General features: G+C 38.1%; 1 protein-coding gene and 1 long non-coding RNA gene across 2 annotated transcripts in view; both read left to right on the forward strand.

Moving 5' to 3' along the window:
- LOC308481711 overlaps window positions 1-22,156 on the forward strand; it is a 490,911-nt gene that overhangs the window by 312,838 nt on the left and 155,917 nt on the right. The gene's annotated exons all lie outside the window — the stretch shown is intronic.
- DOK6 (docking protein 6) overlaps window positions 1-22,156 on the forward strand; it is a 189,573-nt gene that overhangs the window by 142,955 nt on the left and 24,462 nt on the right. The window contains exon 7 of the mRNA XM_081014274.1: window positions 8,244-8,361. Coding sequence (XP_080870400.1) covers window positions 8,244-8,361 — 118 coding nt within the window. The remainder of the gene's footprint in view (window positions 1-8,243; window positions 8,362-22,156) is intronic.

The following is a 22,156-nucleotide window of genomic DNA, read 5'->3' on the forward strand; positions in this document are numbered from 1 at the left end:
TCGTACAGTGGTCAGAAGACTACATTTGCCTAAGTGCCACAAGACAATATTCATCCCCCCCCCCTTTTTTTTTAACTTACCTTGTTTAGCAACATAAATATTTGACTGTTAATATACACATGAACAAACTCTGGTTTTTATTCATTTTTTTAAAAAACCACATTTTGAGAGCATATTATTATGGGGAAAACGTTGAAGTTATGAAAAATTTCCATCATAGCATTCTAAATCACTTTGTCGTTTGCTTAGGCCACTTTCTTTTGTGCAACAGGCAGCCTTGCAGCAAATTAAGAACATGCAGTGTTTCTGTGGTTGACTCACACAAGCATTTTCCTTCCCACTAACTTGAACTGAGTGCATTAATTTTTAGGCAACAAGATGTTCAAAGGAAGAGCCTGTTTAGGGGACAGTCAATATTCTCAATACATTTGATTTATTTTAGTTTTCCTTTTTCATTTTAGGATATTATTTAAAAGGACCGTGATAGAAGAATAATATATATCAAACACTGATTTCAAGTTCACTTACTTACAGTATTTAACTCTTCTTACCAGAAGAGTTCTGTTTCAAGTAAAATGTTTTGCCCAGCACCTTTAAAGATCTACACTTGCCTGCTTTCAACTGAGCTTTAATATGCTCTGAAAGGATGAAGTATGGGCACTCTAGAAACCTACTGTGAGTCATGTGGTTCAAGTTAGCATTTCCATCTCCAGCGTTTGTCCATACCTAATACCCACCTTTTATTGGAGGACAAATGTGTGCACTGAGGGCCTATTGGATTCACATAGACACCCCCCCCCACACACACACACACACGATTTGCAGTTCTAAATCTTGTGCAAAGACTATGTAAGGTGAACAGGCTCCCTACTGCAGATGCTAATCTCCAACATATGATAGGCAGCAGGAATGGGATGCTGATGTGACAGAGGGCAGAGTCTAGCATGATTATCCTTAATCTCTCTCATGTGATATGAATTGTATGAAAGAAACTCACATCCAGATAGTGCTATTTTTGATACAAAATGTGCAGGTTTGTAATGAATTCCGAGCCACAGATGATGTGTTTTTCTTTTGATAGTTGGTGAAATGGTGGGGGTGGTACAGTTTTGATCATATATACAGTGGTACCTTGGTTTAAGAACAGTCCTGTTTATGAACAATTCAGTTTATGAACTCCACAAAACCGGAGTAGTGTACTAGTTTGCAAACTTTACCTCGGTCTAAGAATGGACTCCAAACAATGGAAGGGCACCGGCGGTGGGACGCCTCATTAGGGAAAGCACACCTCGGTTTAAGAATGGTTTCAGTTTAAGAATGGACTTCTTGAATGGATTAAATTCGTAAACTGAGGTACCACTGTACTCTGTTTTTAGTTTAAAATGGATGAAGTGTTTTATCGTACCTTGGGTCCTTTTCCTGTGGGTTAGATATCCCAACAACTCAAACTTAACATTAGTAACTTGTCTTGTTCATATTCGTAAGGATATTCACATTAATTGTGGGAAAACCTAGGATGCACCAGGACTGAAATAATGTTCTTTTTAAAAGTATGGAATCTCAGTATTACAAATAAAATTACATGTTACATCTATGTAAAGAAAGGCTAGCAAGTTTAGAAAAGCATGGAGGTGGTTTATAAGTAAATGGAATTCTAAACAATCTGACATTAAAGATAAACCTTCCTCCCCCGAGGATTTTGGGTTATAATGGCAGAATGCAATTCATTTGTTTTACCTTTGAACCAGGGCCACAGTTGTGGCCCAATTATACTCGGTATTTATTTATCAACAGTATATGGGTTTTTTATTTCCTATATTTATCTTAATCTTCAGTTGTCACTTTTTGTGTAATTTGGTGAATAATTTTTATTTATTTATTTAAAAGACAGTTGAGTCAAGCAATTGGGAGTGCAGGCAATGTATTCTCTGGTTTGTTAGCTAATCTGATGTTCTAGTGTCTTGTCTTTAGGTTTCCTATCCTAATTACATGAACTGCAGATTAATTTATTTTAAATGGAGGCTGAGATCCTTAGTGAGGGTTGCAGGCAATGCAAAAGTGTCTTTTGTGCTACAGTAGAAAGCTGCATGGAACACACTTGTTCTGTGTTCCCTATTTCTGACCTAAGGCTTCCTCTTGATGTGATAAAAACTGAAGGAGCCACTAGGGAAAGCACTGGGCTAAGATGATTATATTTTCAGGAAACATAGGCCTGCCTTGAAGCCCTTTCTCCTTCTCTTTGGAGATTTGAAGCTGACTAGAGTTAATGCTCTCTGAACATGCTCAATAATGCTCTCTGAACATGCTCAATTCCCCCCCCCAAAAAATAATAATTATGAAGCCCTGGATATTTAGACTACAATCCTATACTCTGGGAATCAGGTACATTGAACTCAATGGGGCTGAAAAGACATGCATTGGATTGTCCTGTTTAAATAGACCAACAAAATAAACAAGTCCATTGTAAGAGAAGAATAGATTATATGGGGAGTGAATATTTGTCACTGTCACCCCATACTGCAACTTTTATGTTTGTATCTCCTCAGTGAACTTCATGACTGGCTTGTAATGAAAGATGTTTGTTCCAGCAAGCATTCACACTGTCAGAATCCATTTCCATGTAAGTGGCTAAAGGGCAAGTTTCCAATGAGATGGAGTGGCTGAGAGGGCAGTCCCATTGCGCAGTTTGTAATTCAGATGGAATCACATTGACAAGATAGCATGAGCTCTTAACTTCTCTCTCTATCTCTTCCTTTTCCTCATAGTTGTCTTCTTTGTAACTGGCTTTGTTCCTGTTGTGTGGAATAATAGCAGAAATTGTAGTAATGTTAGGTTTGAAAGGAAGCCTGATGTTTTCCCCCTGTAAAATCTGCTATCAGATAATTTCTGCAATGTTCTCCATAAATGCCCAACTCTTGTCTATGTGTACTACATAATTTGCGAGAAGGAAAACATGTGTGAAGTGGTTCTCTCCATGGTTCCAGGTACATCTTTTATTCTGAAACAGAATGGCACAATGACACTGTTATAAGGATTGTAGAATTAAAAAACGAGCAATGTTCCTTTTTAGAAGCATATACTAGCGTAACATCTATGGACTGAAAAAGACTTAATTATTTCATCATGTAGGTGTAAAATTTAGGGCAATAATATGGTGTATCCATTATTAAAACCATGGCAAGGGAAGGCAGGTATTTCTAACTCATTTTGCTAACCTCCACTCCCAAGCTTATGTAGTTTCTTTAATATAGTACTGTTTCTTTAAAAGTATACATTTAATTAACATGCTACTGTCACTTTAAATAGAATTTATTTTACTAAGACAGTTTTTCAGAAGCAGTTCGTTAACCTATTAAAACTCTTTTGCCAGATGACCTTATTTGCTCCATTCCAATTAGGCCTCAACAAGGACTCTTGTTGAAGTTTCAACCCTTACTAACCGATTGAAGTGCAGGCCTATTTTTGTTAGAATATTCATCTGGTTCTCCTTCCAGACATCAGAGCCTCACATTCCAAACTGCCTCTCACTTCTTGTCCCTTGGTGCTTATACATAGGTTTATGTAGCCACCCTGCATTCTTTTCAGATCCTCTTCTTCTGCTGTCGTCTTCTTGTGACTATCCACCATGAGGACTAAGCACCAACCAACATAGACTCGCTAACAAGCATGGACTGACTCCTGGCCGACCAGCACTCAACTATATGTTCTGTTCTGGCACCTCTAGTTCAGGCTCAGCCAACCACAGTGTCTAACTGAACTTTCTAAACTTGCAACCACATATCAGAAAATGCATATTTTCTATTCTCCTTTTGCTTACTGAGAGTCCAATCTCCAACCCCACCTCAGCTCTCAGTTAAGGTCCCTCAGTGACAGTTAAACCAACTGTCACTTGTCCAGACAGAAAACGTTTTCCCCATTACAATAAAAACAGCAGAATGCATTAAAGCGCCATTCTATTAATCAGGATTTCTTCATAAAGCTCATGGAATCTATGTTCAGAATATTGAAGATGCACTTTATTGGGCTAAAGACAGTCAAAGTCCAATGTGCAAACATTATTTCTGTGGCCAGGTAGAAGTCAGTGGAATCTGTCATATGCAAATGGGAGCCAGATACATAGGTGACTTTTATCTCCCCTTTTTCTGTGGCATGGGTTTTCTGGTTTCCTTCTCTGAATAACTAAGTTCTTTCTGCACTGATGCTAATCATGACTCCTGTCTAAACCAGGGTTTGAATCAGTGATTGCCAAACACCCCCTGCTCAGGCTTAAAATAAGACTTTCAAAACTGAACTTTCTGCCAAACTCAGTCTTTCAAATGCAATACCGCCTCACACACCCACTCCCTGAGGGCTCGCCCACTCTTCCATTTGTCCCATGCCTAGAAAGCATGGATCTGAGCAGTTTTCCACTTGTCACACCACTTTCCCCAGGAAAACCCACTCTTTCCCCCAGGGAAATTGGAGCAAAATGTCAATTGGAACCTCACTGGCATTTGCTCTGATTTCCCTGGGGGGAAGCAGTGGGAGGAGCAGAAAAAGCACAGAATTTCTCACAAAGCTTCTATTCTGCCCTGCCTTTTTGTCCATTTTTGCTCTAGTGGTAGCAGCAGTGATAGGATGAGAGAGGACATATCTCTCTTCCCTGCTTTCTCTAATGTCTTCCATGTTTTCATGACTGAGAACAACTACAAGGATCACTGGCTAATGAAGATTTCATAGAACTACCATGTTTTCCAGTATGTCTTAACATCAGCATACAACCATCTCAGAATGCTATATATTAAGAGAGTTGGAGTCTGTGTGCATAAGGTTAGGAGGCAGAGGATGGTAGGTGACAAGGGCAGAGGGAGTATTTATCAAAGTCATCAAAGTTGTGCTTGAATAATATTTAGAGCCATGACAATCACTTTCCATATGGGAAAGAGGGATGGAGAAGTAGATCTTCCTGAGGTTGAATTCTGGTTTGGATTAGGCCATGGTGAAATATAATTGGCTGACACAACTGCAGTATTGGGCTACTTTTTAAGGCAACATGAATCTGTCATTTCATATAAATGGTGCAAGCTGAAGAAATAGGCAGATATGCCTAGATGTTATAAAATGCAGTTATAAAAATGCAGCAGCAAAAGATTGCAGTAAATGTCACTAGCACTCATTAGATACAAAGGACTGGAAATAAATGAATCAAGGCCTAGGTAGGAAAGCTCAAGATTCTCACTTTTGGTTTGTTTGTTGTTTATTTGTTTGTTTTACTTTTCATAAACTATTTTTATTGCAATATTTCTACAGTTGAACTCTAGCCTTGTTTCAGGTCCATTTCTACAACTGAGGCATTTAGGCAGACACATTCCAGGCCATATGCAAGCTTTTCCATATATATTGTGTCTAGATCTTAATCTACAATGACATTCTTCCACAACTCATGTTGTCAGAAGTATGCCACAGCAACAGTATATCTGACAGCATAGCTACACCAAATCAAAAAGTAACAACTCAAGCATTAGTTCCAACATTTCCTGTCCAGTACCATGCTGTTATGTTTTTGTGTGTAAACCAAAACCCATTGTGTAAATACGTGTAACTAGTCTAGCCTAATTTAATAGGGCAGGGAATTGTTGCTGGTCAGATTTGGTTCTGAGACAGAATTCCCTCTTTCTCAAGATAAAGTCTTCCGCAGCTTCTTTTGAAGGTTCTTAGAAGATTTTGTTTTTCTTTCTTAGAAAAGGGTCTTTTGATCTCACATAACATTTAGATAATGTGTGAGATCAAATAGCCTTTTTCCCAGAGAAAAATGCAGCTCTTAAAACTTCAAAAGCCGCACTGGAGGTTGAGGTACTTTTTACTCATTTGAAGTGAAACCCAAAGGGCATCCATGGGCTGCGCTCCCAGTACTCCTGTACTTTACAGTACTCTCAATACAGGCTCTAATAAAAACTTGCAAGTGAGGTAAGCTATGTGAAAACATGTTGCAATAAAGAAAGACAAATTGATACCCATAAAACTGCATCATTAGATACATTTTTTTCCATTGGCAGAAATGGTGTATTGTGCTTGTTTGCATATCTTTCTTCTTGCTGAAAATAAAATATTGAAAAATGAAGAGGCGACATATATTTCAAAATTTTGTGTTTGGATTTTTATCATATGTAAGAAATGGAAACTTTTCAGGGTTGCTTGAACCAAAAGTAGTGGTCCAGTTCAACTCTGCATCCAGGCTGCTCCTAGGACACATGCTGCCTTCTTTTAAAAGTAAGGTTCACAAGATCAGCTGTTGAGCAGATTGGGGGTGGATTTGAGGTGGACTCATCTCAGAAAAAGATCATTATTGAAACTGAAAAAATAGCATAAGAAAAGGGCAAGCAAAACGGCAATGATTGCTGCTGGTGCATCTTCCCTATGAGGAATATCTGGAGTGTTTGGGACTCTTAGTTCCAGAGAAAGAAAAAGACAATAAGGTAGAATAATAGAATTGCAGAGCTGGAAGGGAAGGGACCACACCCTGTAATGCAGAAATCTTTTGCTCAACATGGGGCTCAAAACCCACAACCCTTAGATTATGAGTCTTATGACTGAGCTACTGTATCCCAGTACTGTAGATCAAGAAAACTTTTTCTTCCACTCCCATTGTGTTAGAACTGTCGGTCATTCCTTGAAGCTGATTGGCTGTAATTAAGACAAAATAAAACACTTCACCCAGTGCATGCATATGGAATTAATGACCACAAAGTGTGCTAATGGTCACTGCCTGAGATAGGTTTAAAAGAGAGTTAGAAAAACCCATGGAGGATAGATCTGCCAGTGGCTTTTAGACATGAGGTTCCGCTTAAAGGTCTTAAGTTCAGAGGCTGTGTGCCACTGCATTCCAGTTTGCAAGGGGCAGCAGGGTGGGACTGCTATGCTGCTATTGTTGTTGTTGTTGCTGTTGTTGTTTTATTGATTTTATATACCACCCTATACCTGCAGTGGTTCACCCTTAGTCTGATCTAGCAGAGGAAGCAGAGTTGTTTCTTTGTTTTATGGGCGTATACCTCTCTCTTCAACAAGTTCCAAATATGGCTTTTAAAATGGGTTAAAAATGCAGTAGAACATATTAAAACACCACAGTTTCAAAGAGTAAATGAAAAGCAGCATACAGAAATAAAACAGGTCAGATTTATTTAAAAAATAATAAAAAGGAGCTTGTCTGTCAACAGAATGATTTCAGAGTTTAGTGTGTCCCCTTCCCAATTTCATTCCTCATTCCTCATCCAGGAACTGTTTTGACTGAGAGGACTTGACTTAAATTCTGCCTCAAATGAAATAGGCTCATTCAGATTACAACTGAAATGTTTTTGTTTTGTTTTGTTTTCATTTTGATAAATACATTAAGTTAGAATTTAATTTGGAAGGGGGGGTTAAATGTTAAAAAAAAAAAGCAACATACTGTTTTGCTGAAGTGTTGAATGGAGCTGCATCAGATATCGTAATGCAAGAGAGTTGCAACTACAAACACATTGTTTTCTCCAGACTAGTAATTTTATGGGAATCTAATAGGATCACTCTGGAGTAAGTATGTTGTTTGTGGAAATTATTTGTGTAATTATAAATATATCATCAAGGGAAATCAACAAGAATATCTCTAAATTTGCAGCAATTCCATACTCGTTAATGTAGTATTTTCTGTGGACAGAAATGGGAAGGCAGGGAAGGAACACATTGTTGTGATGTTCAGAGTGTGCTGTACTGCGTGTCCCTTTCTGACATGTCCCTGTTGTCCTTTAATCATTATACAATAGCCGCAGTACAGGGGCCACATGAGAATTAATGCTGTTTTTCTGAATCATTACCTTCTAATGAGATTGCTGCTTGCAAACCCATGAACTCTGCACAGAACACTGCCTCTCAGAGCAGCTGGTTCCCAGTTCTGTTCAGCCCTATTCCCCAATCTGACCAAGTCTGATGGGGGCGGGGAGTTCTTTTCTTGTGACACCAAAAGAGTTGTCAAAGTGTTTTACTTCCACTCAAGATTTCACTTGCAATTTTGGAAGCAGCTTCATATGGATTCATCTGAAATATATTTCAATGTACTTTCCTCCTGTGTTTCAGTGGACTCTCTTCGTTACTGCTGTACACAATAAAAAGTAGTTAGCTATGAGTAAAGTATGCTTAATTCACAACACTGTGTGTGATTATAGTGGTTTGAAACATGTAACACTGATGTGAACTGGGCAATAGAATTTATAACATTTTATTCATCTTTCAAGCTCCAGACCAGTTTGACTGAACCTATGACATTACCCAAGTCAATCTCGCTTCCTCGTAGTGCATACTGGCATCACATCACTAGGCAGAACAGCGTGGGAGAAATCTACAGTTTACAAGGTAAGATGCTTGAATATTAAAATGGTATGTCCATTAGATTCTCTCACGTTGAACAAAACTCATGCAAATTGTTTTCATCTGCACTGGCGGTTTTCTCTCCATTTCAATTACTAAGGTTTGTCATCAGACTCAGTAGGGATGGTGAGATATGCTTCCTCCTCACTCACCACTTTTAATAAAGAAGACACACACCTTCTTCTTCTAATGGTGTATATTATTACCAGAAATATTGCATAGGTTGAGAAGTCAATTTGACAGTTCAACTTTTAAACGGAATATATGTATAATGTGTGGCTTCTCGGTATCTAATGAGGAAGGGTTGTATGGAATTTCTCAGAGGAAACAATTTGCAGTTAGAGAAGATATGATTTTGTTTAAACTGGCACATTCCCCATACATTTTGGCCATTTCCCAGTGAAAAATAAATAGGCAATTACTGCAGTGCCTTGTCAAGTATAGAAGGAAAGGTTCTGTATGCAGGAGACGTATATTTGACAAAAGCCTATTGCTAGTCTAGGAGTTGTACATTTGGAAAGCACACTTCCTATGACTGATAAAGAAACCATGCTGGTGGGAATGGTCTTCTGCAAGCAACTAGGCAAAAGAAACACTGCTAACTCTTCCAGGTTTACTTGCTACTCTTTGGGAATGAGGCATGTGGTAGCCAGCTACTGGACCACAATACCTCAAGGATTGCTTCTCTCCATATGAGCCTACCCAGGCCCAGAGATCATCCTCTGAGGCCCTTCTTCATAGGAATGCTTGAAAAGTCATTAAGAAATATCTTGAATTCACCACTGTGTTGGTTGGACAGTAATCTGCTCTCAGTTGATTCCTGGGTTCACTCGTCAAAAGAAGGGTGCCCTATATACACAGTAACATCAATAATTCCTTCAATAATAACAGGTTCATGACTTTCTGGTGTGGTGATTTGATTTGATGGTAGAAGAATTGAGGCTTCAGTGTCCTCAAACCTGGCTTAAAAATTCACATTGTGAATGATTACTTATTCGTGATGAATTTTTAAAAAAGCAGTCTCCAAATTCTGCCTAAGCTCTTGGCCCTGTATGGCAGTGTTGTGATTCGTGTAACAGTTGATGAAAATCTGTGCTCCAAAAAGGAATCAGGAAGGGAGTGCATGATCCCATGGTATGCTAAATATTCAGGAGTGTTATATCTGCACAGGGATATAAAGAGAATGTCACCGATAAACCTTTCATAGAATAATAGCTTCCATGTAATTTCACAAATTGGTTATGTCAACACAGAATTTAGTACTTTGCTCTGTTAATGTACATGGTTGTAATATATATATTTTTAAAAAAAACAACCATTGGATAAAAACCCACTCTGCAAGACAATTTGGAGACTATGATCAGTTACTGGCAATTCATGAAATACTCAATTTAATCAGTCAGTTTGTTTACATTCTGTGTGCTTTCATGTGACTAGGCAAATCACTATTGTTCATGCACATTCTTTGTTCAATTCACATGAACTATGACAACGTACATATATATATGCTGAAGATATGTTTATGCAGTCAATTTTTAAACCAGGGACTGGTTTCAGAAAATATAGGACATATGGGTTATGTTGCCCAAAGGAGTACTTAACTGTTTTTGATAGTGTAGTAGTGTTGTTTTTAAAGGATGTTTGTTTCCCTTTGAAAAATATTTTCCCCCTTAAATTAACCTCAGCAGGTGGTCAGCTTGTGAAACTGTTCAAAAGACAGCATGTATGTGTATGGTAAAGCATGTGGTTTTATACCATGAATTCAACTGATCATGTAACCCGCTGCATTTTTTTAGAACAGACTCCTAAAGTAAACACACTATGTGAGCATCAAGGCAAGTTAAATTGTTTCATTTCTTTTCTCTGTAACTCATTTGAAATAAAACAATATTTCCATTTGGTGAAGAGGAATGATATGCTGATTCCTTGGTTTGAAAATTGGCCAAGATGAATAATTTAGGCTGCAATCCTATATATATTTACCTGGGACTATGCCCCATTGATCTGTAAAATACACAAATCCTCTTTCATACTGTGTGTGTGTGTGTGTGTGTGTGTGTAAGTAAAGGAATGAAGCTCAAACTGATGATGAAAGGATTTAAGAGTCTTGGCACAAGGAAGTGAATAAATATATCATAATGACATAGAAACACTAACAGGCCTAGCTCACCACTTGTATGTGCCAACACCAGATATTTTATTATCCATTACATCAATCATGTAATTGCAACTTTTTTTCTGCACAAGAAATTGTTCAAATGCAGCCCAAAAATTTGCATAAGTGCAATACATAGGCATGTATACATTTTTTCCAATGGATAAATCTGTTAACTTGCCTTTTCTAGACAGGTTTAGGAGTTTTCCTGCAAACATTGAATGCATCATTGAGGTGCACTTGAATAATAATTAACCAGCTTGCATGCTATTTTCTTAAATGAGTGTAGTAATAAGCAGAAATAACCTTTCTTCATAGTTACCTACCTAGCTAGCTAGCTTTTCCACTCACTTGTCAGAGCCATTCAATTTCCCCCTTTGTGTTTAAAATCTGGTTGACTTTCTATGGCAGTACAATCATTTAGAATGCCAAAGTCGATGGGGGTAAGGGAAACTACCACCCATAGCCTGCTTTGGCCCCTATTTTCTTAATGAATGACTCTAAAATTTAATGTTTTGAATGGAAAAAATAAAACAGAATGTGGATTTCTTTGGAGAAATAAATAAAAACTACTTCATAGCCATTTGGATGAAGAAGTATAAATCTGATATCCAAGCCAAATTTCCTTCATGCTATTTGTATTGATTAGAGTACAGCAAACCCTTTACTCCGATATTTATCAATAGAAATGTTTAATGAAATTAATACTTTAGGTCCAGCCTTAAAGTTTTTTATGCAAACAGTGCTACCAGGCAATTTAGTTGCCTCATATTTACTTAAGTGCTGATGCTATGGCGTTCTGCCAATATCTGTTCAGCTGGCTTAGCTCTATCTAGCTGAGACAGGATGAGGGAGTTACAGTGGTGTATCTCTGGCTAAGCCAGGGTTGGGGGACGTATATCAGTACCACCTTGGTGAGCTGGGAATCTGCTGGCTGAGCTAGAGATCCACCACATCCTTACTTGTTCATCCCAGTGGATCTATGTTTAGGATCACACCCTTAGTTTTTAATTTGTGCTCTTCAAGCTGTTAGTTGCATTACTAAGACCTTTTCTTGTATTTTTGTAATTATTTCTGAAATTGATCATTTTGAAATCTGCTACCAATGCATGTAAGTGTTAATATAAGTTTCATTGTTGAATAAAATAAAATGTAAGGTTTTAATGATTTCACCCAAGTACAAAATACAAAGGAGAACGAATACTCGCTGCAAAATCATGACTTGATTTTTCTTTATTTTGTAAAAAAGCATTCCGTTACAAAACATTAAAAAACTTGCCTGAGTCATTCTGTTCAGTCCTCGTGTAGGCTAATCCTGTGGGCATTTCCTTTGCGCATCTGTAGTTCTCTGCAAATTAAAGTGTGTTAACAGAATTGCAGGGGCATTCATCATTTTGGCATATCCACTGTGTGTTCATATTCACAGAAACTGCTAAATTTATTCCTTCATCCTACTGTGACTCTGAAACAATATAAAATGTTTCAGTATGGTTGCTTTTGGGCATTATGATATACCATGGTTCACTGTGATGGGCACATGTTTTCTTTTCCCCACCCCACTTCTCCTTGGAAGGAAGGCTTCAGATACTTCTGTTTCTATTCTTAGGTGAGCACAGCGTGCCGTTTCATTTGAACCTTTAAATGTAACTATGATTTCTTTGAAACAAGTTAACACCAAACCTCGTCAGGCATAGGCAAACTCGGCCCTCCAGATGTTTTGGGACTACAACAGTGGTCAGGGATGATGGGAGTTGTAGTCCTAAAACATCTGGAGGGCGGAGTTTGCCTGTGCCTGCCTTAAGTCATGAAACTGGTTTGTCTTGACAAATCATAGTGAAAGTTTAGGGAATACATCTTTCATAATAGTCTATGCTGAGTGACTTCCAGCTGCTCAATCTCATGCCCTTGCCTCGCAGGATTTTTTTTTTGGGGGGGGGGGTCTCCTCAGGTTTCTCTAGCCACTTAGTGAACAAGAGGATTCTGGACTTAGTGGTCCAGCAGACTTTTGTTTTTAGGTTTTTACATGCACTTCCTGGTATCTTATCATAATATCGTCACTAGACAGCACATCAAAATGTGTTGTATAAAGTCTTTCTTTGCTTCACATGGTCTGGCAATGCTATTCCGCATATTCCAGAGGACAGTAAGATACAGAAATGCAGAGTGAGACTTTACAGGTTATATAATATACTTTTCAGCAACAGTAACAAAAAAGGATTCCTTAGATTCAACCTCCCACCCCACGCACTCACACTGCTATCACTAGTGGTACATCAGCAACCCTGCCTTGCATGGCTGCACCAGTTGGGAGATGGTTCAGCAACTGGACCTAATGCCATTGTACGACAGTTGTGTGACCAGCTTCAGATCAGAGGCAGATTTAGGCAGTGTGACTGGTTCCACTGCAGTGGGGGCACCAGGTCTAGGGGACACCGCAGGGCATCACTACTACGACACAGTAAATTGAGCAGAAAGGAAGGTGAGAGGCAGGGGTGCCAAATTTTGGCCACGCAAAGGGTGCTGCTGAAATTTGAAACCAGAGTCCAGCCCTGTTCAAATCCAATAGATCTCAGGCCAGCTAGACTCTCCCTCTCCCCAGAATGCCCTGTTTAAGGCCTTCCATGGTTGCTGCCAGTGCGCATCTCACTTGTGGCACTCACCACACCACACCACACCACTCACATTTGGCAGGTGGAAGGGGGGGATAATGCACTAATGGCTTAGCCTGAATAGTTGGGAAGAGGATATCTATGTCCAATCCAACCCCCCCCCCCCAAAAAGAAACAACCACAAAAGGAGGCTTGGATTGCTCTGCACGTTCAGTAGAAAGGAAACCGAATAAACTGGTCATCCTCTCCATCTCCATCCCATTTCTAGGGCAAGAGAGAAGTATATTCTCTGAATGGAGGAATAGAACATCTTCATTATAGTCTTGTTTATCATATGTTAAGTAACCTGGAAACCAGCATCAGTACAAAAGGCACACACAAGGATAGGCCCAGTATTTTGGCTTAAGGATGATTTAGGAAAACATAAATAAATAAATTATAAACATAAAATAAAGACCTAGGAGCGTAGGCAAGGTAGCATATTTGTCAAGTATAGTTGTACTTATTTCTCAGGTTTGGTGACACAAAGTCTTGAGAAGTAGAGCATTTATTCAAGTTTGAGCTGAGATATAAATGACACATTTAAGCAAAATTGAATTTTTATGTGTGCGTTGCAAGCTATACAGTTGAGGACATTATTTAAAGATGAATTGTTATAAAAGTGAGGTTATTCTACCGTATCTTCATTGGATTACCTTTTATCAAATCTTGTTTAACTCTGTTCATGTTTTATTGGTTTGCTTGGCTGGTTCCTTTCCTAAGAGAAAAATACTTCATTTAATTCTTAACAACATTGTGCATTTCTCCTACTCCATATAAATTTAATTTACAAAGGTACTTGTTTTTGTTTTATGCTAAGGTACATTTTCAAGTATAATATCAACAAGTGGTACCTGATATAAGAAGTAAAATAGAAACCCACCAAGTATGACTCTAGTAGACCATGTTTTGCTGCTTTTCCATATTGCCATAGAAGCCTGTTGAAAATGAAACATTTTTATTTCTGATCCCATGAGCAAAAGCTAAAGCTCAGTGGCAGAGTGACTGCTTTGCATGCAAGCAAAGCAATCCCCAGCATCTCCAGGAAGGACTGAGAATGTTCCCTGTCTGAAATCCTGGTGAGCCACTGCCAGTCAGATCTTGGTGTTCCATGTTCTTGCCATAGGTACTCTTGTGCATGATGATAGTTCATTCCCAGGGATATTTGGGAGTGGACTATGGCTGCCCATTGGTTACCATATTCTTTTCCTCTTCAACAATGCTTCTGGGGACAATGTTACAGGATCATACAGGCTTTAGTAGGCCTTTTCCACTGCTGATGCCCAATTTATAATTAATCAGCACCTAAGCAGTTTTTGCAAGGCTTTTATTTGTACAGAGACTTGGTGCATCATCCCTCAGTCAGCTTTTGATGTCCCAGATGCTTTGCCCTAGATGAAATGATCTGTTTCAGGTTAGGAAATGGAAATCTATCATCCGTCTTGTCAACTGTCTCATTCTCCATTCATCAGAGCAGTATTTTGTTTTGAGAAATAGCACTGTAAGGCATGCTCCTCTGTATGCATTTCTTTTTATCTCTCTTTTTTTCATACCATAACAGAAGTGCTTTGTTTTGCCTGTGTTCCACTTTCCAATGTATATTGCAAAGCATCCTTTAAAAAAATACTGTATTGATTTCTTTAAGCAAACCTGAATCAGTTCTCTTAATTATCACATGATGATCCACTCATTACATTCATAAATACTTATTACATTACTCCAAAAGGACATTGCTAGGGAAATGGATACACTGAGGATGGTCATGTTTTGTTTTTCTACCACCACAGTCATGCAAATAAAAGACTGATTAAAAAAATTCAAATACATTTTTTGCACTGCTATGGTCTTTCCAGCTGGTAGCGTAAATGGCATGTTCATTGGCCCCAACATGAACAAATTAAATCAACTGACTTGCACCATGTACACATGGGTCCAGATCCAGAGATAGATTGCTGTACCAGAGCTTTGGTTCATACATACCTGACCTGGAGACATATTATGAACAACAGAAAATTGATGCACCATGGAGATAACATTAGTTGTGAACTGGGTGCTTCATATGAACAACTCCACTTGATTCTTTCTTCTCAAATAAAAGCAGGATATTACTGGTCAAACTACTGGTCATCTATATGAAAGGTTTTCAGCAAACTGGGATGTGTTTGCCTTACATGGCTATATTTATTTTTAGTGAAAGGCTAATAAATAACAGAGATTTAGAAAATTACACAATAGATGCTGAGTAGAAAGTCTTATTGAGACTATCAGGAAAACTCTGTGGAATGGTTGACTGTTCATGGTCCCTTCCCCAATATCATCACCCAGCATGAAATTGCCCCAAGCATTTATTTGCTACAGTCTGGGTAATACCCACAGAGTTGGCACATGCTGTTGCATTAAAAGTCAGTAATATAATATTCAGATTCGTAGGCAGCAGGGGACCATTATCTCTCTGAAAGAAATTTTTCAACACTGGGAGCTCTTAAGTTTACTGATGCATATAGTCAGCCGGAAATGAAAATTAGAACTCTTGTCTTTTCCAGCTAGTAGAAATGTTCACTTTCTCTCCCAAACACATGTATGCACCCTGTTCCAGGAGAAGATATAGGTGGCCAGTTGTAACAACCATCCATCTACAAACAGTGTATTAATAGTAATAAACAACAATAAAAATCTCATCAAGTGGTACTTCCTAAACTTCACCATAAGGCACCTATTGAAAGCAAGCAAACAAAAATTACATTTCTCTGTCATATTTACTAGATGCCAAAAATATTTCCAGTGTTCTGATGTTTCAGGGCTTCCCAACAAGCCCCAGCTCTGGAAATCACTAGGAATTTCACTTGGCTAGTTACCGAGTTCAGAGTTCCCTTAATCTTCCTCTCAAGAATAACGTATTGACAACATGTAGAGTTACAGGGGATAGTAAGACATCCTCTGTATGGTTAACACTGTATTCACAGCTAACATGTAGGGTGAGACACGTTATTCCTATAATCCACCCAGACTGGAGCACATTCATATATTTATGGAAAACAATAGTTATTTAGTAAAAAAGCAAATCTTGTTTCTAATATCCTAAACCCAACATTCTATCGTCACTGACTTAACTATATAGCAACTTGCCTAACCACCTTTTACCTATGTATTTTACCTCTTGAATCTCACTTTTCTCACTCTCTGAGAAATAAAATATTTGAGGGGATTGGGCCCCCTCCAAAGTTGATGGGTATTCCCATTGAAATGTTTTGCATACACCACATCATGTGATCAGTTGTGTGGGGCTTACCTCACCCCCAAATATTTTATCCAAGTTGGCAGCTCATAAAGGTCCACTCTCACAGAGTGCTATTTGTATATAGGATGCTAAGCATTGTAGGAAAACAGGTGCTGGGACTCGGGCTGTCATTCCCATGTTTGCATTCTGCTAGTAAATACCACATTTAACACATACATTGTGATTAGGGGCAGAAAATGGCTGCAATAACTTCCAAGTCAGTGGACTTCAGTGACAGAGACATTGGATACATGGGCTAATGTTTGTGCAAAGGTAATGTATCTGTAATACTGGTCCACATGGGCGGCCTGTTGTATGCATGAATTGTAAGCTTTGTACACATTAGAAGTATCTGATCATAGTTAAAATGGTTTCATGCTTGTTTGTTTCTAGTTTCCACCTTGTAGATCTTTTTCTTCTAAACAGTTCTCTGTGTTATTTTATTTCATGTGCCTCTCCCATCATCCTGAAAATATTAAAATTGAAATGAGGTGATATAACATGCCCCAGAGTATTGTAAAATTATAGCCAGTCATCAAGATTTTTGAGGCTTCAGTCATAAACGAAGGGGGGAAATGTGCCTATTGTGCTGGCTTTACAATGCAAGTTGATTATAGCTCTCAAAGGTGTGAAGTAGCAAACTGCTTAGCAAAAGGGTAGCCAAATTTTGCCCAAGTGATGACCATGCTGGCAATTTATGAGGAGCTTTAGAGAGAGATTATAAATTTCCTCAGATGGAGCCAGTAAGAGACAATCTGTGTAGCTCAAGAGAATGCACTGGGTATTGGCCACAGTGTTCTCCATTGGTTTCAAATGGACCAATAAGCATACATGAGCCACAAAACAGGACATTTTCTATTGTTACATATCATGTGTGCCAGCAATCCATTAAATAACATAAAATAATAAAATCAAATGTGTTGTCTCCCCTGAAATTTGTAGAAACCAATGCTAAACTTGGGGAGAAACAATCACTATTGCCGGCAGCAGTCTTTAGCATGTGTAATGTTTTTAAAAATAAGAATGCAGAATAAAACAAACACTTTCTTGCTACATTGCTTTTATAAATATTGCATCTTTTGCCACTTTTAAGGGGATTCAAGTAAACAGAAGCACATAAATTAATACATTTCAGTTTATTTAATAAGAAGGGAATATCACCTTGCAACATATGCAAGGTTGACAGAACACAAAAGTACTTGGTCCATTGTTCCTCTTGTGCTACCAATGACTGCTTCTGACTTTGTCTTTCCTTAGATTAATTAGCTAGCCATAGAAATCAGGCATTTTCTGCTGTATGATTTCAGTGCTCCCAGGTCCTGGGAACAGGAGGTACTGTGTATTGCAAGCTGTTGGGGGGGGGGGGGACTTTGAAAGCAACAGTAGCTATTTGGAAGAAATGAAAGCACATAGTTGGAGGAGAGGACAGTGCTCACTTACTGATTCAAAATAATCATATTTTGCAGACAGATCTTATAGTGGAACTGTGTGTGTCCATATGTGTTATTTCTTGCTTATGCATTTAGACTTGTGATGCCCAAAGACCTTGGGCTGGATGGGGACATTTTAAAGCCATGGTAATAACTGGATAGGTTATTCATTTGAAGTTAGGTTGATTACAGGTCTGCATAATGCTTTGCCTTGATCAAATATTTTCATTTCAGATTTGCTGTTCTTTTGTCATCTCCACGGACAATTATAAAGAATCTTTAATGTTGCAATAGCTTTGCCAGCCAAATAAGAAAATATAATTACTTTCAAATAACAAATCAACATTTAAAAGCTGCAATCCTCTATGATCTGGTAAATACCATTAAATGCAGTGAAACTTACACCTGAATAACTGTGGCTTTGACTCCACGGCAGTTAACTCTCTTCTCAAACTAGCACGAAGTTTTCTACCTAAAACTGTGGTGTGCAGTTGGATGACTCACCCTAGGGTTGGACAGTCTAGCTATTTTTCACTGTCTGGTAGATAAGTACAGTTCAGTGAATAGAAGGCCTGAATGGAAGATCGGGTCATATTTTTGAAACCATCTGAAGCAGGAACAAAAACAAAAGAAACCTCGACAAATAAGCCCAAATAAAAAACAATTTCACTTCGGTATCAGTTTTATCTGGAAAAGTCTATATCCATTTGGCATCTTACCAAATCACAGTCAGTCATGACTAACTTATGTCCATTGATTTCAATAGGTCTACTCTGATGGGCAAGGCAATCCCAAAATTAAGTGAGCATAAGTTAACCCTAATGTAAAGTCCATTCAGAAGTGGAAATACTGCCAGCTGAGGCAGCCTGCTGCCTGGGAGAGGGAAAGTAAACCTTTAAAATAGAAATATAATTTTTTTTAAAAAAATTGTCCAGTGGCATCTTAGAGACCAACTAAGTTTGTTCTTGGTATAAGCTTTCATATGCATGCACACTTCTTCAGATACTTCTTCATACACACGAAAGCTTATACCAAGAACAAACTTAGTTGGTCTCTAAGGTGCCACTGGACAATTTTTTAATTTTTTAAATATATTTCGACTGCGTCAGACCAACACAGCTACCTACCTGAAACTTTAAAATAGAGTTTGACTTACACCAGCCTTTTTGCCTACATTAGTTCTATTGGGTAATCGGGTCACATGACTGAGCTGAAATATGTATAGGTCTCTCCTTGCCCCTTTTCACCACCCCTCACACCCCAGGAATGCCCCTTTCGGGGTATTTATGCCGGCACAATTTCTGTCAGCTTAAATTTCACTGATTGAGCCCTAACTGAACCAGCATAGCCTCAGCTCAGTTCAGCCAGGACAGCCCAAGTTCCACCTATTTGAAACTCAATAATCCTGGTGGATTTTGGGTTTGGTTTGCGCTGTAACTATTGAACTTTACAGATTTGAATAATCTAATTTCATTTACCTATAGATGTTTAAGTTAAAGTTTGACAAGCCAAAATGGCTGACAGAGCCCAAGTGCCCTTTGGTGGTCAAAAACTTCATATACAAGCTGAAATTTGTCTTAGGGATGGGTGACTCTGCCATTTTTTGTTTCTCTTTTTTCCAATTCTCAGTTAAATTCACCCCATTTCCACAGCGGTTTGTGTTCCTTTTTCCTAATATACACATTTTTGTAAGTAATTTAGCTCAATATAAAGCATTTTGCTTATTATTTTTACATGTATATATTAGATAAGTATATTTGTGCACTATTCCATAATATAAGACTTCTATATGCATTTTTAAAGGGGTGAAGATTTTGAAAGATCACTGTGTTATAGTTTGATTTGGTTTAGGAAGTACAAGTTAAGTAACTGCACATTAAAATGTGAAATGAATTGATTTCTCCCTTATCCTTATCCTTAACCTCAGCACATCTTACCATGATTCATGGACAAGTGTGAGAGAACACCACTCCCTCTGAGCATTATGTTGTCTTGTCCTGAACAGTTAAAAGTATATTTATTGCTTTTCTTTTAGCGTTAAATCATGATCCAGAAAATTTAAGCATTTTTTTAGTTCCATGGATTTCAGGGAGTGGGTTACAGCACAGTCCTTTGCATGTCTACGCATGATTTCGACTGGGCTTACTCCAAGGTTAGTGGGCATAGAATTGTATTTTCCTTCTTGTATACATTAGGTAAGAGAATATATAGCATAGATTTCCCACTTAATAAGTAACCTACCAGAATGCACTCTTGTTTTACATACCTTCCTTGTTTTGGTACCAGATAATGTAAATGGCTCCAGGAGCTATATTGTGTTTGTACCATGCATCCTTTGTTCTACAGATGATAATAAAAAATACTCTTGAAGAACAACCATGATTGTTCCACATTTTTGGTCCTTAAGCTAATTCTTGTTTAAAGAATGAGTTTATTTATTTGGCACAATTAATGTATATGGCACTTTACAGTGTTTCATAAATGAAAAAAGGGGGGGGAGGCCAGTGCTCTGTCCCCAAGGAGTTTGTTTAAATTTTCGACATTGGGGAGAAAGGCAAGAAAAACTCTGATAGGAAGGAAAACACCAGTGCTGTTGCATGAATTTAGGCTTTGATACAGAATGTGCAACAGCATTTGCCCGCATTTTAGCTGATCTGTATCAGAGAACACGGAAAACAAAATGTCATACCAATTGTATCAGCCACGGGCAGTGTAAAGAAAGCCTGGTGACTATCCGGCTGGAATCTCAATTAATGAATTAGGCAGAGCTTGCTTAAACTGTGTCTTGACTCTGCTGTCATGCTTCTTTGTATCAGTGGTTTGAGTGTACTTAGAGGCGAGTCAAGTATGACTCAACAGACAGTGCTTTGAAAAGTGAGTTTTTGATTGCTAGCGAGCACAGTATGTGTCTGTCTTGGGATGCATTTTTCTATCAGTTCATGTTGTACCTTTTAAAGGCTAGCTTTCATTTGTGCTCAAAGAAACGCACCAGAAATGCAGAGTTAAACAGCTGCCAAATAGAGAGGGTGTCCTTTGTGACGGAAGATGGATGGCTCCAAATGACTGCCACCTAAAGCTTAATTAATCATATGATATGGTACCACAAACAGGAAATGATCGTGCAGATCATGTAGCAGATCATGAAATTATACCATTAGGTTGGATCCAAAGTTGTTCACAAGTGGGTCCCATCAATCACGTTGCTGTAAATGCAGTAACTTCCACTTTTACTACGTAAGTTTGATCCTTCAAGAACACTAAAATTGTCAAAGAACTTTGCCTAGAGTAAAACCAAGTTGCGTTTGATGGGTAGGACTTGGTTCTTATAAATTTATTATTGGTGGAGCATTTTACGTATTTTGTATTGTCAATGCTTTAAATTGCCTTCATTTGCTGTATCTTATTTTTTGTCAAGTCACTTTGAGACATTCTATTGTAAAAGGTGACCAAAATAATATAATAATAAAGTAATACAAGTGATAGGGCTTTCTCAGTGGCCTCACCAGTACTGCGAAACAACTTGTCTTGGGAGCTTTGGATAGCCTCGTCTCCGATTGCCTTCCACCACCTTATGAACACTTTATTGGCAAGCTTTTAATTTGCTACACTGAAGTGATTTCATTTGCTACACTGAAGTGATTTCATAGAAGTCTGCATCTTAGCTATCATGCTTTTTTTTTAAAAAAACAATTTATTGGGTTTTACAATAAAAATAAACATAATAAACAATATAACATTTATCTTAACATATTTTCACATTTTCTTTGGACTTCCTCACATCTCCCGCTCCCACTTTCATCGTTGTAACATTTTGTCAGCAATTTATCATCTTATTTAAATTCTTATATCCCTTCTATATTTCATAATCTTATAATTCTCGGAAGGAGCTAAATTTTCACAGTCTTACTTATTTTCTTAAAAACTTCTAAATTTAGTGGTGCTCAGTTATTTTAATCTAGCATCTTATTTAGCATTCACTCAAATTACAATACTTTTGTAAATAGTTCTTAAATTTCTTCCAGTCCTCCTCAATCCTCTCTTCTCCCAGGTCACGGATTCTGCCGGTCATTTCAGCCAGTTCCATGTAGTCTATCAGTTGTATCTGCCATTCTTCCAGTGTGGGTAAATCTTGAGTTTTCCAATGTTTGGCGAGAAGTATCCTTGCTGCTGTTGTTGCATACATAAAAAATGTCTGGTCCTTCTTTGCCACCCCTTGGCCGACAATACCCAAAAGGAAAGCCTCTGGTTTCTTAGTGAAGGTATATTTAAA

This window comes from Podarcis pityusensis (genome assembly GCF_964106645.2).
Source record: "Podarcis pityusensis genome assembly, chromosome: 7".
NCBI lineage: Eukaryota > Metazoa > Chordata > Lepidosauria > Squamata > Lacertidae > Podarcis > Podarcis pityusensis.